At 39.3% G+C, this 16,339-nt stretch overlaps 1 protein-coding gene and 1 long non-coding RNA gene across 6 annotated transcripts in view; one reads left to right on the plus strand and one right to left on the minus strand.

Moving 5' to 3' along the window:
• LOC111091891 overlaps nt 1–6,666 on the minus strand; it is a 60,063-nt gene extending 53,397 nt beyond the window's left edge. For both annotated transcript variants that reach the window (XR_005376914.1, XR_005376913.1), the window contains exon 1: nt 6,272–6,666. This is a non-coding gene — a long non-coding RNA (uncharacterized LOC111091891). The remainder of the gene's footprint in view (nt 1–6,271) is intronic.
• The window catches only part of GADL1 (glutamate decarboxylase like 1), a 163,353-nt gene continuing 153,143 nt past the window's right edge, over nt 6,130–16,339 (plus strand). For 2 of the 4 annotated variants that reach the window (XM_038570621.1, XM_038570622.1), the window contains exon 1: nt 6,130–6,691. In XM_038570621.1, coding sequence (XP_038426549.1) covers nt 6,409–6,691 — 283 coding nt within the window. In that variant the 5' untranslated portion in view covers nt 6,130–6,408. The remainder of the gene's footprint in view (nt 6,692–16,339) is intronic. The other 2 variants (XM_038570624.1, XM_038570623.1) reach the window with 2 other exon arrangements.

The raw sequence follows: 16,339 nt of genomic DNA on the forward strand, positions 1-16,339 counted from the left end.
GGCCAAAGGGTTCTTTCTAATTTTCTGAGAGATGTTGGGAGTAGAGTTTTTGTAAGAAATATTTTGGTAGTTGATTTTTATAAACATCATTGTTGTGGGACCCCAATAAAACCTGTTTGTAGGACAGATTCAGCTGGTGGCTGGGCAGTTTGTGACCTGTGACCCAGGCCTCTCTTTCATAAGAATTTGAGGGTTTGTCTATGGTGGCCCTCCCCTCCTAGCAAATTTTCTTCTGCTCTGGGAAACACAAGACAACTGCTTACTCTGACTGGAAGTTGTAGAACCTAATACTGGCTGCTTCTCTCTTTGCGGCAATGATGGGAGCTCTGTAGACTTCTCCATGGTGGGTTCTAGGAGCAAGTGCATAAAAAATAAAGACTGGCTGGTATCTTGATAAGTCATCTTGTAATATTTAGTTATTATGGCAAAGAGATGAAGGATAGCCCAAGGTTGTAGCCTTTCTTCTAAGGAACACTTCTGTATTTTAATAATGACCTGTATCAGTGTGTTTTAAGCTATCTGTGGGGAAGGGCCATTTTTAAAAATCTGTCATGAATTAATAGTAAAATATGGTAATAGCAAATTATTAGAAAAGGTGAAATAAAAAGATATACATAGTACAAAGCTCCAATTTTATTTTTATATTATTAGATACAGCAGACATAAAATCAGTCTGCCAGATTGTGATAGAGCAGTGGTTCTCAACCAGAAACATTTATCTCATGGGGATTTTTGTCAATGTCTAGAGACATTTTGGCTGACGTAAGTAAGAGGAGGGTGTTACTGGCATCCAATAGGTAGATGTCAGGGATGCTGTTAAACATCCTAGAATGCCCAGAACAGCCCAACAACAGTCACCAGGCCTAAAAAGTCAATAGTGCAGGGGTGCCTGTAGCTGGACCTGTTGAGTGTCTGACTCTTGATCTTAGGTCTTGCTCTCAGGGTGGTGAGTTCAAGCTCCATGTTGGGCTCCATGCTGGGCATGAAGCCTACTTTAAAAATAAAAAATGTCAATAGTTCCAAGGTTGTTTCTATTATAGTTTTTAAATTACTCCCTCATTTTCTGTCTTTATTTTTTTGTGGACTAGTTATGAGTGCTTCCCCAACTGGCACTAGTCTATAGATCACACTCCAAAAAGTAGCATTCCAGAGGTTTTGCCAACACCTTTCTGGCCAATCTCAAAGCATAAGCCAATAGTGGGATTCCCAGAAAATTTAGCTTATTATCTAGGGGTCCTAATAGCAGGTGGTTAAAAATAAATCTAAGATTGTAAATTCATCAACTTCCATTATGGTACATCTAGATAACATTTCATCCTATCTGGGGGCAGAGGCACAACTGAGGAAAAGTCTCTGTCTTTTTAGACACTATTGTGTCAGGTGTATCTGAACCTTTCTTATTTAAATCCTATGTTTATGGGGAGAAATGCAATGGTATCCTTAACTTTCTTGAATTTTAAAAACTAAAAATAAAACACGAAAAAATCCCTTGAAAAGAGTTATTTAAGTGAATGATTCATAGTCAAATCACTATCAAGTGTCTTCATTGTTTGCTGGCTGCAAGAATCATGTTCAATTTCAAATGGCTTTTAATTTCTCCATGTCATTCTCCAAGACACTCTGTAGACCCAGTGAGGCAGATATTTCTTACAATACCAAATCTAGATAAAATAGAACATGGAAGTTGTGTCACATATTGCAAAAAGGAGGACCCTGTGTAAGGACCTTTGGAATCTATGAGTTTGAATCTCAGCTCTGTTGCTTACTATTGCAGTCTTAGGCAAATAACTATTTTTAAATTTATAAAATGAAAGTAGTAGGACCGCTGTGAAGATGACATGCCAAGTGTTTAGCAAATTTGGCTCATTGGGATAGGTAGTTGGTATTTGTCTTTTTTGTGGCCGTCCTGCATCTATTCCTCCTTCCTATGTGTGTGTGTGAGTCCTCTAGTTGAGTATGGTAGTGGTGGGGGCACTTTAGCACCTGGGGAAGCCAAAGAAAGGAGATCAGCCCATCTCCGCCGTTGGATCCGGGCAGGCCAATCAGGTTCACAAGCCTGATTAATAGGTGATTAATAGGATTAAGTGATATGAAACTAAGAAACTGTATTCTCTCGAGGTACCTGAGGTAGGGTCTGATGGTGGCAATGGGGTTTTCAGGAAGAGAGGATATCCTTGGACAGACTTGTCCCTGCAAAAGTATGCTTGCTGTGCTTGCCATTTATTGAATTTCCCAAACTGGCTTTGTTCCTGTTTGACTTCTAAATCTGATTTTCCACCCTCCAACTCAAGTCTGTGTACCCTTGGTATCCTCTTAAATAAGTGCTTATATTTTTTTAAGATAGCCAGATGCCATTTAGGTTACTTGAAAACAGTAAATCTTAGATCTCTTTCTTATTTTTTTCTATTTTACCTCTCCATTTTTATTTCTATGAATTGCTGTAAACTTTGTTTCTCTTGGCCTAGAATTCTTCTGTGAAGTATCTAAATTGGGTTCCTTCTCAAGGTTTTTGCACTAACGTGTACTGATTATAACCTACATGATGTTTCCTGAGTTCTGCTTGAAACTTATAATATGGGGATCCCTGGGTGGCTCAGGGGTTGAGCGCCTGCCTTCAGCCTAGGGCATGATCCTGGAGACCCGGGATCAAGTCCCACGTCAGGCTCCCTGCATGGAAACTGCTTCTCCCTCTGCCTCTCTCTCTCTCTCTCTCTCTCTTTCTGAGTCTCTCATGAATAAATAAAATCTTAAAAAAAAAAAAATAAAGAAACTTATAATATGAATGAATGTTCTTTTATGAACAATATCCACTTGATTCAAATTCTTTCCTTTTCCTCCCTGCCCAAAATGCACGTACAATTAGACCGGCCCTATTATTATCTATTTATTTGTGCTTTTTTTTTGACTCTCTAACATAGCTACTTTCTCTATTTTGGGGGATGAGTGGGTATTTACTTTGTGCCATGCACCATGTCAGATGTTTTTCTAACTGTGACAGAGATTGCTGACTACCTACCCAATATCCATTCTCTTCCTTTTCCTCAATAACAGAACCTCTAAAGTGCCATGTTAACACACACACACACACACACACACACACACACACACACACACTTCTCAGCTTCACCTGAAGAGGGAGTATCTACTGAATTTTACATGGAAGTTATTGGATAAGACTTCCATGGAGACCTGACTCAGCTTCGAGGGGCTACTTTTGCCCTTTCTCTCTTCTTTCTCCTTGTTTAAACATGAATCAGTCCAGAGTTCTGGCAGCCATTTTGTGACATAAGGAAGTCCTGAAGCTGAAAGCCTGTATTAAGGATGCTGGGGCAAAAAAATTAGAAGCCTCTTAGGTCACTGCTGAAAACATGGAACTGCAGTACCAGCTACAGACCATCTACTTCAACTATCTTAATAGTAAGTGTGAAAAAAACATCAATTTATTTAAATTACTGCTAATTTGGGTCTCCGCTATTAGCAAATGAAAGTACTCCTTTACTAATACATAGATGGTCATGCAAAATTCCTACAGGGCTTGTTCTTTTCATACATTTTACAGATATGAAGTTTTAGGCTAGCTAGTTGTATAACTTGCCTGAGTTACTCATTCATTGGACAGTATTGGATTGACCCAGTATTGGGTCACCACTGACCCAGTATCACACAAGTCAGCATCTGAGCTCAGTATTGATTTGACAACAAAGACTGGGTACCTGATCATTACATTTTACTATCTCTGAGTTGAGCATGAGAGTAGAATTTTAGACCAAAGCAATTTGTGGACCTGTTTGGATAGGTATGATTGCTGGAAATTTGGTTATTGGACTAGGTCCTCAGGCTATTCTTCTCTTTCATGTCCAGTCCAGTCCACTTTTGACTAAATTGGCCCAATGGCCAACTTTGCATGGAAGGGAGATTTCCTTTTCTTTTCTCTGAATGTCAATTTATAATTCCTCAGAGCATTCCTCAGCTTCCAGTAAAGTGTGTGTAACACAGTAAGTGCTCAATAAAAGTTGAATGGATTTATGAATTAATGAATGCTGTTCTCACAGCAGTTCTCCCTGGAACACTGATTCCCAGGCTCTTTTTGAAGAGCCAGTTTTGTGTCCTGCCTTGTTATGAAAAGCAGAAGCTTCTTTGTGAAGGAATCCTGACTGCCTAGGCACAGTCTGGTTTCTACAACACCAACTACCCCATTTTTGTATTCTTTAAGGATGCTTTTTTTTTTTTTTTTTTTTTTTTTTCCTGAAAGGTTCTGGTGAAAAGTTCTTATTAGAGACTACAGAAAGTGTTTTTGCTAACCAATGCAATCCAGTGTAGAAACTGGGCAGAGGCCCTGTAATCATAGAAGCTACGTTCCAATTATGGTTCTGAAACTCCTTACCTCTGTGTTTGTAGGCAAGCTACCTAAGCTGAACCTCTACTTGTCCATCTATAAAAAGTGCACAATAATAATTCCTGTTCTTATAAGGATTATAGGAAGGAATGTATTTAGTGGAGTGCCTAGTTCACAGTGGCTGTTTAAACGATAGCAGCTATCATTCGTGAAAATAGCCACTGCTGGTTGGAAACATTTTTTAATCCTTCAAAGAGAATTAAGCTCCTTGGTGCCCCATATCTTTCAGAAAATGTAAGACCTCTAAGAAAGGTTCTGGTTCTAAGCCTGTTTTACATACACTAAAGTATTCTGAGGGCAGAATTTTTCCTGAAATTACTAGTAACTGACACAGGGAGAAGTAAGTGCTCAGTAATCAAAGACTAAAAACATGAAAGAATATAACACAATGCCTTTGTTATAAGAATAAATATGAAAGTTAAGATGAGCTAGTTAGAGGTAAGCACATAGAGCAGTTCCTGGTTTGCAATCTAAGAAATTCTGAATGGAGGGTACCTGGGTGGCTCAGTCGGTTGAGCATCTGCCTTCAGCTCAGGTCATGTTCTCAGGATCATGAGATCGAGCCCCATGACCGGCTTTCTGGTCAGCAGACCAGAAGAATAGTGCTCTCTTACTTTCTTTGTCAGATAAATAAATAAAATCTGTTTTTAAAAAAGAAATTCTGAATTGTATATTCACTGATGGAAGAAGGGAAGAAAAGAATGTAGGAGGGCTCCCTTGTTCAGGTGTGTAAATGGACATTTCTGCAATCCACTGTGGCCTAGCTGGTCCTGGTTTGTCTCCCACAGAGAGATATATAATTTAGCAGTGGTTGATACCAGTCACTCTTCCGAGCTAAAGTAGAAAGGGTTCACTTACAATAATGCTAAAAGCCAAAAGAAAAACTTGATACTTCCTTCAGTATCTTCTAAATTGAGTTACCAAAGGTTAACTCCTGGAGTTCCTATTTATGTTTTCATCATTTAATCTCAGTGCTTCATCTGCTGAAACTGTATACAAGAAAGTAGATGGGGGTAAGAGGTCACAGAAATTTCATAAAATTTGTCTTCAGGATCTTAACTTTACTATCTTTAATAACTCTAATTTTCTGTATATTAGGAATAATAATAATTCTTACTTGAGAGCAAAGGTCTGCCCTGTCTTCACTGATAGGGACTTAAACTATGTTAAGAGAACAGGAGAAGTTAAACTATGTTGGGAAGCAGAGGAAAGAATTCACCTGCTAAGGAACCATACTAGGCTCTGTGCAAAAATAAACCAGGATTTTTTTTTTTAAGCCGGTTGAAAGATCAAGATTACAAATGCAGTTCCCTGATGTAGTTGTCATAAATGTGCTTTGGAATGGCATTAACTGATTGCTCCTATCATATCAACAGCCTAAGTTAAAAGCTCCCAAGGGAATTTCACTTTAAACATAAAGCTTGTTAGAGGAATGACAAAAAAGCAGCATTCACTGATTAAATTTAAATTTACAACAGGAACATGGCTACAGCCCAAGTTGCACGGGCTTGCGGGAAGAAATACAACGCGGAGAAAATTTCAGTTCTGAAAACCAAATAGATATTGGGTCTTTCTAATTCACCACCTCCTTTTGCTCACTAGCCCCCTGCCTTTCCCTTCTCCAACTTGGAATTTTGCAGAGGCAGGAGAGGCTGAAATCGGAGAGGGGAAAAGGGATTCACTTGTAGAACTCCGAAATGTCAAGGCGGTACTGAATGAATGGGTCGCGGAGCCTGCTCACCACCGGGGCGGCCCTTAAAATAGGTTCCCGGAGCTGGTGGCCTGGAGCAGGCATCATATTTAGCCGAGGGCTTCTGGGGCCAGTTACTCCAAAACGCCGGAGTCTGGGAAAGTCACAGGCTGAGGCTCGCTCACCTGGCTGGCTCGGGAGGGCCGCTGGGGCAGTCGTCTGCCTGATTCCACCCAGTCGAATCACCCACGCCCCTAAAGCCTGTTCCCCAGCCCTCCCCAGCGAGGGCAGAGGGCCCCTGGCCGCGGGTCAAGCCGATGGCATGCAGCCAGCTGCACGCCGAGTATTAATAGAGAGCCTCGGGCTGCAGGAGGCTGGCACTGGAGCCTCGGGTTGCAGAGCGAGCGGAGCGCCCGGCGTGTCCTCGGCTCTCCCTGTGCAGTGGCGCGCGCCCAGCTGCTGCCCGTGCACCTGCGGGGCCCCCAGGGGGGCGCTGCCTCAGCAACTGCAGCCGCCGCCGAGGCCGCGGGAGCCGCGCGGGGGGACAGCCCGGAGCCGCGGAGCAGCGATGAGCCGCCACCCGGACCGCGACGGCCCGCTGGACGGTAACGACCGGCCTCCGCCTCCGCGCAAACGCGGTTCTAGCCCCCGAGGCGCTCCCCACGCGGGCTTTCAGCGCGTGGATGCCGGTTGGCCCGGGGGCCGGGGAGGAGGGCTGCTGCTCTGTAGGGCGGCTGGGGCGGGTAGGGCGTCCGCTTCCTCGTGGAGTTTTTGCAGCCCTTTCTGCAGCTTTGGGGGTGGGTTTTTTCTTTTCTTTTCTTTTTTTTTTTTTTTAAAGAATTTAAACAAGTTAACTTTCATAAAGAAAGCGCGGAGAGCGGCGCTTGCGAGGCCCTGGGCACTGGGCGGGTTTGCTAAATGGGACGAGGTGCACGTCGGGGTCTCCCTCTTCGGCGCGCCGCGTGGGCATCCTTAGACCCCGTGGAAGTGTCTTCCCGGGAAGAAAGCTGATTTTGCTTCTACTTTGGGTCCAGCACAGCATCACCGCTCCCACCTCCCAAGAGGCCACCTTGATCTTGCAGAGAGGGCGATGCCCTGGTGTGCTTCGGCTGGGAGCCTGCGGGTGGGGGACTGCCCTGGACCTTAGTGCCTGAAGGAAAGTGTGGTGCAGCCGAATTCCCCAAAAGGATGCTGTAAGGCGGAGGTCACTCGTTCTTCCGCGATGTCCTGGTGGCCAGCTTCAGCGAGCCAAGGGGCTTAGATTGCTCTGAACGTGTGATGAAATACTGCGAACCCTTTTGCCTTGAAAATTCCCCCATGTACAAACGTTTGAATGTTTGCTGAAGATTGCAAGCTGGGCCCCTTACCTGCACCCCCCCCCCCCCCGCCGACCCCCGCTGGTGAAGAGCCCCTGCTTGGAAAGGTCATTACTGTTGCTACTCAGGCATTTCCACTAACTAGTTAGTTGTTGACCTTTTAGGAGGAGCGTTCCTCCAGGAATAACTCCTCTTTGCATCAATACCCTTTCGGATTGTACTGAACACGACTTAATGAAGCTGTGCTAGGTTGAGGCTCTCTGGGGGTTTGGGCTCAACAGGTGCGTCAGGTACCCTGGCTTGCGTTCCCTGCGGATCATTCTGAGGGCGGGGAAGTTTGCATGGTAGTTGGCAAGACCGGAATCCTTGTACTACAAGAAATATTTTTTCGTTTGTTCCTTTTATTGTCACCCCAAAAGTTCCCAGCATAACTGCCCCCGATCCTATTCAAAATGTTTTTGCAAGTTGCAATGTTACTGGGTTTCATTATATGGTACCCAAAACTAGCGCTTTAAACTGCTGGAGCTTTTCCTAAAGCTATTACTTTTGCGTTTCTAGGGTCAGCACACTGTAATTTAAGACAGCTGGCTATTTGACAACTGATTGAGAAGTATAAAGTAGACTATTGATTTAAAAAAAAACAATCCTAATAATGTGGCAGGCTTCTTTATGTGAGGCAAGGATGAGCAGGGTAATTGATCTGACTACCTGAACCCTGCACTGTGGTGTTTGTTTGTTTTTGTTTGTGATCTTAATTCTTGTTTCAAAGCTATATACCCTTTAGAACTCTGATAGGAACCTAAAAAAAAAAAAAAACACATCTATTCTTCCTAAATTAAACATGCATCCCTATAACTGGACATGTCTTGTGATGATTTCAATAGTTGCCATGTTTGAATAATTTTAACCTTAAATTTGAATTCCAGGGGATACCAGAAGGCTTAGGTTGTGTGTCTGGCCATCCTTGAGCAGGTGATAAGGCGATAACATGTCTGATAACAACTAATTGTGCCAAATGTTAGCTATGACTCTTAAAAGAGCACAGTGTATCTATCTGTGAGACTTTGCAAATCTCTAAGGATGTACGATCAGATCCTGCAAGGTGACATTTGATGAGTATGTTAAATGATATGCCTGTGTTAAACTCCTGTTGACTATCTGTTACAACCCTATACATTATGGAGGAACATCATAGGGAATCCTGTTGCGGATACAGAATTCTTCATGCTTGAAAACAGTTTATGATCTTGCCATAGTACATCCAAGAGAAGTTCAGGCAATTAATTATATCAGATTGAAATTTTAATGCCATTCAAAATTATGAGTTCATTAGGTTCAAATAATATTTCCCCCTGTGTTTTGAAATAATAACACAAACCTTCTACATAAATCAGCCTCCAAATTCATTCTTTTTACTTTATTTAGCTTAGATTCTTGTTAAAACACTTTTAAAATGGAAGCAAATTTCAAGCTTCAATGGCGGGGGTGGGTATAGATAATTTTTTTCTCTTGAAAAGCTGACCTTAAAATACTGTTATAAGTCTGGAATATTGTAATGAAATCAGAACTATGATATCCAGGAATAAATTTTTTCGGTAATTTGTTTAGTGCTCCCTTTAGGACTCAAAGACAATGACAAAAGATACTAATTTTCCAACATGTTGTCATGTTGAATACACTGCTTTGTTGAAAATCATAGTTAAGCTAACTTTTGATCTCCCCTCTGCCCTTGGCTTTCCCTGGTTTATTATATAAAGATGCTGTGACAGTTCATGAATAACTAATTTGTAAGTGTTCCCTACTTGTTTTGCAAATGTACTTGAGGTGCTTTCAGGTGCTTGGAAGTTGAGCATCTTTTGCTGATATTTTGTTTGTAGAGTTGGCTCTGGAACACAACTGTTGTGAACCTTTGTAAAGTGGGGTAGCCCTCTTCTCCCCACCCCCCACCTCCTCTGCCCCTTTTAAAAATCACCATTCTTTTGAATGGAAGGGTGGATGAGTAATCTTTAATCGGATATATTTACATACTTTGCAGAAATTATCATATTGCTTCAACACCATCCCTGGGAACATCATGATACTGTTCTTTTCAATTTCTCACTGCTTCTTCAGTTTTCTGAGAAGTGGGATCCTGGGCCTCTTTTTCTAGGGTCTACCAACAGCACCACCTTTCTCTTCCAAGTGGAGAACTTGGTTCTGAAGGAGATCCTGATCTCTTTTTCTGAGCTGTTCCCTCATAGGCTCCACTCTGGTGACCTCGCTGAGTGTCCCTGCGACTCCATCCCTGCCTTAGTCAGCCCTACCATACTTCTCTAGAAGTCTGAATCTCTGGATTTGAGGGTGGTACCCCTGTTCCATGGCACTGTGGTAGAATGGAGATGGAAATGGGATAATATCTCAAAGAAAACAATATCACAAAAGTAGAATCCCTCCCCATTAAATTTGTTCCTAATACTCATGGATTCTGGCACAGTCTTTGTCTCTTCCCTCCCTACTCTCCTTTCACCTTGAGCTTCTTCTTCTTTTTTTTCTTCTAAGATTTTATTTATTTATCCATGAGAGACACACAGAAAGAGGCAGAGACACAGGCAGAGGGAGAAGCAGGCTCCCCGAGGGAAGCCCGATGAGGTACTTGAACCCAAGACTCTGGGATCATGACCTGAGCCAAAGGCAGACACTCAACCACTGAGCCACCCAGGCGTCCCTTACCTTGAGCTTTTGATGATCACTGAGAGACCAGATGGATCTCCATGGTGGTTGGTTCTGTGTTCACTAAACTTCTTTTTGGAGTATGAGGGATTGATTATGTAAAACATCTAGCTATTATTTAATACCCTTGCAAGCACCACATAGGTGAAGAAATATAATTTTGCTATCATCTTGGGGGCACATATCCTATGCGGCCCCTTCCAACCATAGCCCCTTCCCTCTTCCATAAGTGACCACTACCCTGACTGACTTGGGATAGCAATTACTTTCTTGCATTTTTTTTTTACAGTTTAACCATCTTATTATGCATTCCTAGACATAGCATTTTAGCGTTACCCATTAGGAAAAACCTGTGATAGGTCTTTTAATTTATAGATTTATCCTCCTGTCCTTTTCTATTCTTATAATTTATCTGTTAAAGACTCTATGTTATTTGGCCTTTAGAACTCTCCACAATCTGGATTTTTCTGCTTTTGTGCTCACAATTCAATATTTTCCTCAAAGATCATCTTCTTTTGAGCTTGTTTATATCACCCTAGCCCTTCCTCCTACATTCTCATAGTTAAGTTACATTTCTCAGTTTAATCCTTGACTTTTAGAAACAACCATGATTTAATTTTATCTATTAGGCTTTTTATTATTAGGCAATAAAGGATTTTATTGACCTTCTCATATTCTGCCTTCAATTCTTACATTAATTTCATTAAGCATTATAATAAGTTGATTGAAAATTAATGCTCTCATTTACTAATTATTTTAAATACTAGGAATTTGGGAGCACTATGGGAATTTTGTAAACTTTTATATTTTAAGCCCTCTTGTGATCTATTTTCAGAATTTTTCACCTTTTCTTCTATGCTATTTTTGGTCTCATAATTAATATGCAGGCAATTATTTCTTCTTTCTATCATTAGTAAGACTAAAATGTTAGAGTGCTTTAAATGTAGGATTTAGTTTGAAAAATGCATATGTTGAGTTACTGAAATTGTAGTAGGCTGCAGGATAGTTTGTACAATAAGAGTATGTTTTATTGAAAAATAATAATTCATTTATACATATTGAACTGGAACTGAAAAAATGTACACTTGAGGATTAAAAGTGGTTGTATACGATTGGATGGATAATGGATTTTTTTCTTAGGTTCTTCTGCTTATCTGTATTTTCTGTAGTGTACTTGTAATGCCTTTGACAGAAAAAAAGAAAAAAAATAATTTGTTAAGAGTTTGGGGATGGGGTTTTTGCTTTGCTTAAATGTTTTTCTCACTTATTTTAGGCCAGGCTTTCATTTAGGTTTTTTTTTTTTTTTCTTACTTAAGCATGAATGTCATTTCTATTGTTCAAACAAATCCTGGTATTGGAATCTAAATGTGTTCTTATTAATCGCCGATTGCTGAATACTCAAGTTGTTTCAACAGATTTTTTAACACAAATAAGATAGAAGATAAATAATTGGCTAAAAATTAATTTAAAACACAGAAGCAAAAGAAGAGAGAACTCTAGAAATCTAGAAAAGAATTAACAATGTTTTAAGGCATAATATAGAGATGAAAATTTGCATAGGAGTACATTAGGATTGTCAACTCCTGAAAATCCACTGATCAGAAATATGTATTTTTTCGACCAATGGTCATCCTGACCAATTTGCACTTACTCACGGCAGTGATGGGAAAGGAGAGAGTTTGAACTTTGTTTTTTATAGACCAAAGCTCAGTTTCTGACTCATAAAACAGTAAGGCCCCTTTCTAAGCATCAGTTCCGTGAGACTGTATGTAAAATACCTGGCACATTGAAAATTAGTATGTCCTACCTTCTTCCCTCAATAAATATTACCACATTGAATTATGTGGATAATTATGCATAGAACTCTATGAGGAATATGCTTTAAAGTAAGATTTAGTTTAAATAGAAACTTCAAAGCAAGTAACAAACGCATTGTAATAAATGCATTGTAGTATGAGGAAGGAAACCCTTGACCTGTAGCATGCCTAATAGAGTAATTTGCTTTTTTTTTTTTTTTTTTTTTTGAGAGACAGAGATTTCTACTAGTCTTCCTACTCAGAACTGAAACAGCACAGACAGAGAATACAATAGAATATTATAGCACAGGACACAGGGGTTTTTGTTTTTGTTTTTGCTGCTGATTAAGTTATGATGGTTGAGCTCAACATTTTCCTGGATCTCTGCAAGGACAGTCTTCCTCTGGAGAATGTAGGGAACTGAAGTTGGTCGGCTTCCATTGCCATCACTATTTTAAGGACCATCCCTTCAATAGATGATGCAGGTTTGAACACAAAATGAATCACAGAGACCTCCAATGTGGGTTTTCACCTGATACTCCTTTCATGAATAATACAGCATAAAATTCTCATGAAATGGAGTTATTATAGAGCAGGGATTTTCCTGACTTAGTGAAGCTTCATTGCAATTTCCCAGATGTGGTTTAAATACTTAAAGTTGTCTTGTCTGTGGCTTCTGTGGTAGGACCCCTTTCAGCTAGGGATGAGTTCTAATAAATGTTGGTCCCAGACTTAAGAGGACACCATGGAATGCATCTTTGCTGTTCCTTTCCTACTTTGTATTGGCGGTGGAATGTCTAACTTTAGACTAAAACAGGAAAGCATGTGGATTTAGAATTGAAGGATTTAGACCAATGGGATGCCAGCTATCTGTTCATAGCTGGCTGTCTTACTGATAATCTCTTTAAAAGGCATACACTTAAATTTTGAATAAAAAACCTTTTAAGAGGGATCCCTGGGTGGCTCAGTGGTTTAGCACCTGCCTTTGGCCCAGGGTGTGATCCTGGAGTCCTGGGATCCAGGCCCACATTGGGCTCCCTGCATGGAGCCTGCTTCTCTCTCTGCCTGTGTCTCTGCTTCTCTCTCGCTCTTTCTGTGTCTTTCATGAATAAATAAATAAAATCTTTAAAAAAGAAAACCTTTTAAGATTTATAGTAGCTCAAAAAGAATACCTACAGATAAACCTAACCAGGGAGATGAACATTTTGACACTGAAAACTGAGAACATTACTGAAAGAAATTAAAGAAGACACAATTAAATGAAAAGACATCCCATGTTCATTGATTGGAAGACTTAATATGGTTAAGATGGCTATACTACCCAAAGTGAACCACAGATTCAGTATAATCCTTATCAAAATTGCAAGATCATTTTCTGCAGAAATAGAAAAATTCATCCTAAAATTCATATGGAATCTTAAGGGACTCTAACTAGCCAAAACAATTTTGAAAAATAAGAAATTTGAAGGACTCATACTTCTTGATCTCAAAACATATTGCAAAGCTATGGTAATAGAAACCATGTGGTACTACTGGCACAAAGACAGATAAGTAAACCAAAATGGACTAGAAGAGAGAATCAAGAGATAAACCCTCATATATGTGGTCAAATGATTTACAACACAAGACCATTCAATGGGGAAAGGACAGTCTCTTTAGTGAATGGTGTTGAGAAAACTAGATATCCACATGCAAAAGAATAAAGTTGGACCCTTATTTCACACAATATGCAAAATAACTGAAAAATGGATTAAAGACCTAAACTACAAAATTCCTAGGAGAAAACACAGGGGAAATCTTCATGACATTTGATTTGGCAATGGTTCCTTGGATATGACACAAAAACATAGGAAACAAAACCAAAAATAGACAAGTGAGACTTCATCAATCTAAAAAGCTTTTGTGCATCAAAGGACACAACCAACAATGAAAAAATAACCTATGAAATGGGAGAAAATATTTATGAATCATATACCTGATAAGGAGTTAATATCCAGACTATATAAAGAACTGCTACAACTCATTTACAAAAATTCAAATAACCCAGTTAAAAATTAGGCAAAAGACTTGAACAAATATTTCTTTAAAGATGATATACAAATGACCAGAGAGCATATGAAAAAATGCTCAACATCACTAATCCCACATTCATTAGGATGACTACTATTGAAAAAAAACCACAACAGACAAAATAATGGGTTTTGAGGAGGACATGGAGAAATTGAAAGTCTTGTAGATGATTGGTGGGATTATGAAATGGTGCAACTGCTATGAAAAACAGTACAGAAGTTCCTCAAAAAATAAAAAAATAAGGGGTTCCTGGGTGGCCCAGTTGTTTAAGTATCTGACTCTTAATCTCAGTTCAGGTCTCGATCTCAGGGTAATGAGTTCAAAGCTCAGGGTGAAGCTTACTTAAAAGAAATTAAAAACAGACATACCATATTATCCAGAAATCCTACTTCTGGCTAAATGTACAAAAGAATTGAAAACAAGATCTTGAAAAGGTATTTGTACACCCACGTTCACAGTAGCACTATTCACAATAATCAAGAGGTGGAAGCAACCCAAATGTCCATCAGCGGCTGAGTAGATAAACAAAATGTGGTTTATACATACAATGGAATATTATTCAGTCTTAAAAAGGATAGAAATCTTGTCACATGCTACCACATGGATGAACCTTGAGTACATTGTGCTAAATGAAATAAGCCAGACATAAAATTGTGTGATCAAACAAATATTGTACAATCCCACTTGAATGAAGTAATTAAAGTAATAAAATTCATAGAAGCATAAAGTAGAATGATCATTACCAGGGCATGGGGGAATAAGGGAGAACAGGGAGTGTTTAATAGTTATAGAGTTTCAGATTTACAAGATGAAAAGTTCTGGAGATCTATTTCACAACAATGTGAATATACTTCAACATAGTGAACTGCACACTTAAGAATAGTTAAAATGGTATATTTTATCTTATGTGTTTTTTTTATCACATTAAAAGAGGACACCTAATTTAAAAACAAAACAGGCTTATAAGAATAGAATAATTTGTAAAATAATTTTAAAACTTATTTGCTTCAGTCAACATGTTTAACTCTTTTTTGTGTATCTTGCTTGCCACTATGAGCACTGAATAATATAACATTTCTAAGATTTGAGATGTATCCAGATGTTTTTTCCTTCATTGAATGATGGGTAGATTATAGTTTTTGAATTCTTGTAGCATTTTTTATACTGTTTCTGCCTCCTTTATCATGATCTCCCATGAGTGTCAACTATAATTTCTTTCTTCTCATAAATCCTAGTCTCTTTGGTCACCACTTGCCTGACTTCCTCTAATTTATTGCTTTTAACAAGCTTGGTTATTGTCTCGTATTCTTGGTTTTTCTATCCCACAAAAGGCTGGAATTGTACCTGATGGAAGGTAGATTGCCTCTGAATGAAATGTGAATAGGCTTATCTAAGAAGAGTGTACAGGTTATCTATCACATCAGTATTGTTCTATTTGTTTATTTTGCATTCTTTTGTATTTTTGTGCACATTTTGGATATTTGATGTTGCCTGGAAAGAAGCTTCCATATAAAGTGTAAGCCAGTGAAAAAATATTTTTATGTAAACATATGCATGCACAATTACAGTTCATGCTTACGATTTGAAGAAACTGATGACATTTTATTGCTTGAGAGATATACATGTAAACAGATTTGGCAAGTAAGTCCCAGTTTAAAGGAAAATTATAGCTTTCTACTCACTGAACTGTACTGGGAGTATGATTGATCCCTAACCCGTGTGGAAGGGACAATGCCTGCATGTGCTCACCTTGCTTGCTCTGTTTCTATTGCTCTCATCAGCAGTGCCATTAAGAGATCCATAGCACAGCCTACCGGAGGCTGAGCAACTGTGCTCACTCTTTTTCATACTGCACATGATTTTTTAAGAGCTTTACTGAGGTATGATTTACATATCATAAAATTCACCTGTTTGAATGTGCAATTCAATTTTTAGCAAATTTACAGAATTGTGCAACTCTCAGCACAATCCAATTTTAGAGCACTTCTATGCATATGATATTTCAAAAAAAATATTACCGTGCTCTTTTTTTTTTTTTTTTTTTTTTTTTTTTGCTGTGTCTGAGTACCTGCTCTTCTCTGCAAATAGCTGTCTGCTTAAGAAAGATTATGATCCTTACAGGTAGAACACAAAGTGAAAGATAATTACTATTTAGATTCCAGTGGTCAAAATAGGAATTTCAACGGAAAACAGTAGTTTCATAAGTCAGGCTATTGCCTTGATATAGGACTCTCTAAGTTCTTTTATTTCCCCCCTTTAACATGACATACTAGACGTAGAGGACAAATCTGTGGAGTTTGTCCATAGTACAAAGAAGATAACCTTTATGCACCTTTAAAACTAGAATGTAAAAGGGAATATT

This window comes from Canis lupus, chromosome 23 (genome assembly GCF_011100685.1).
Source record: "Canis lupus familiaris isolate Mischka breed German Shepherd chromosome 23, alternate assembly UU_Cfam_GSD_1.0, whole genome shotgun sequence".
In the NCBI taxonomy this organism is placed as follows: domain Eukaryota; kingdom Metazoa; phylum Chordata; class Mammalia; order Carnivora; family Canidae; genus Canis; species Canis lupus.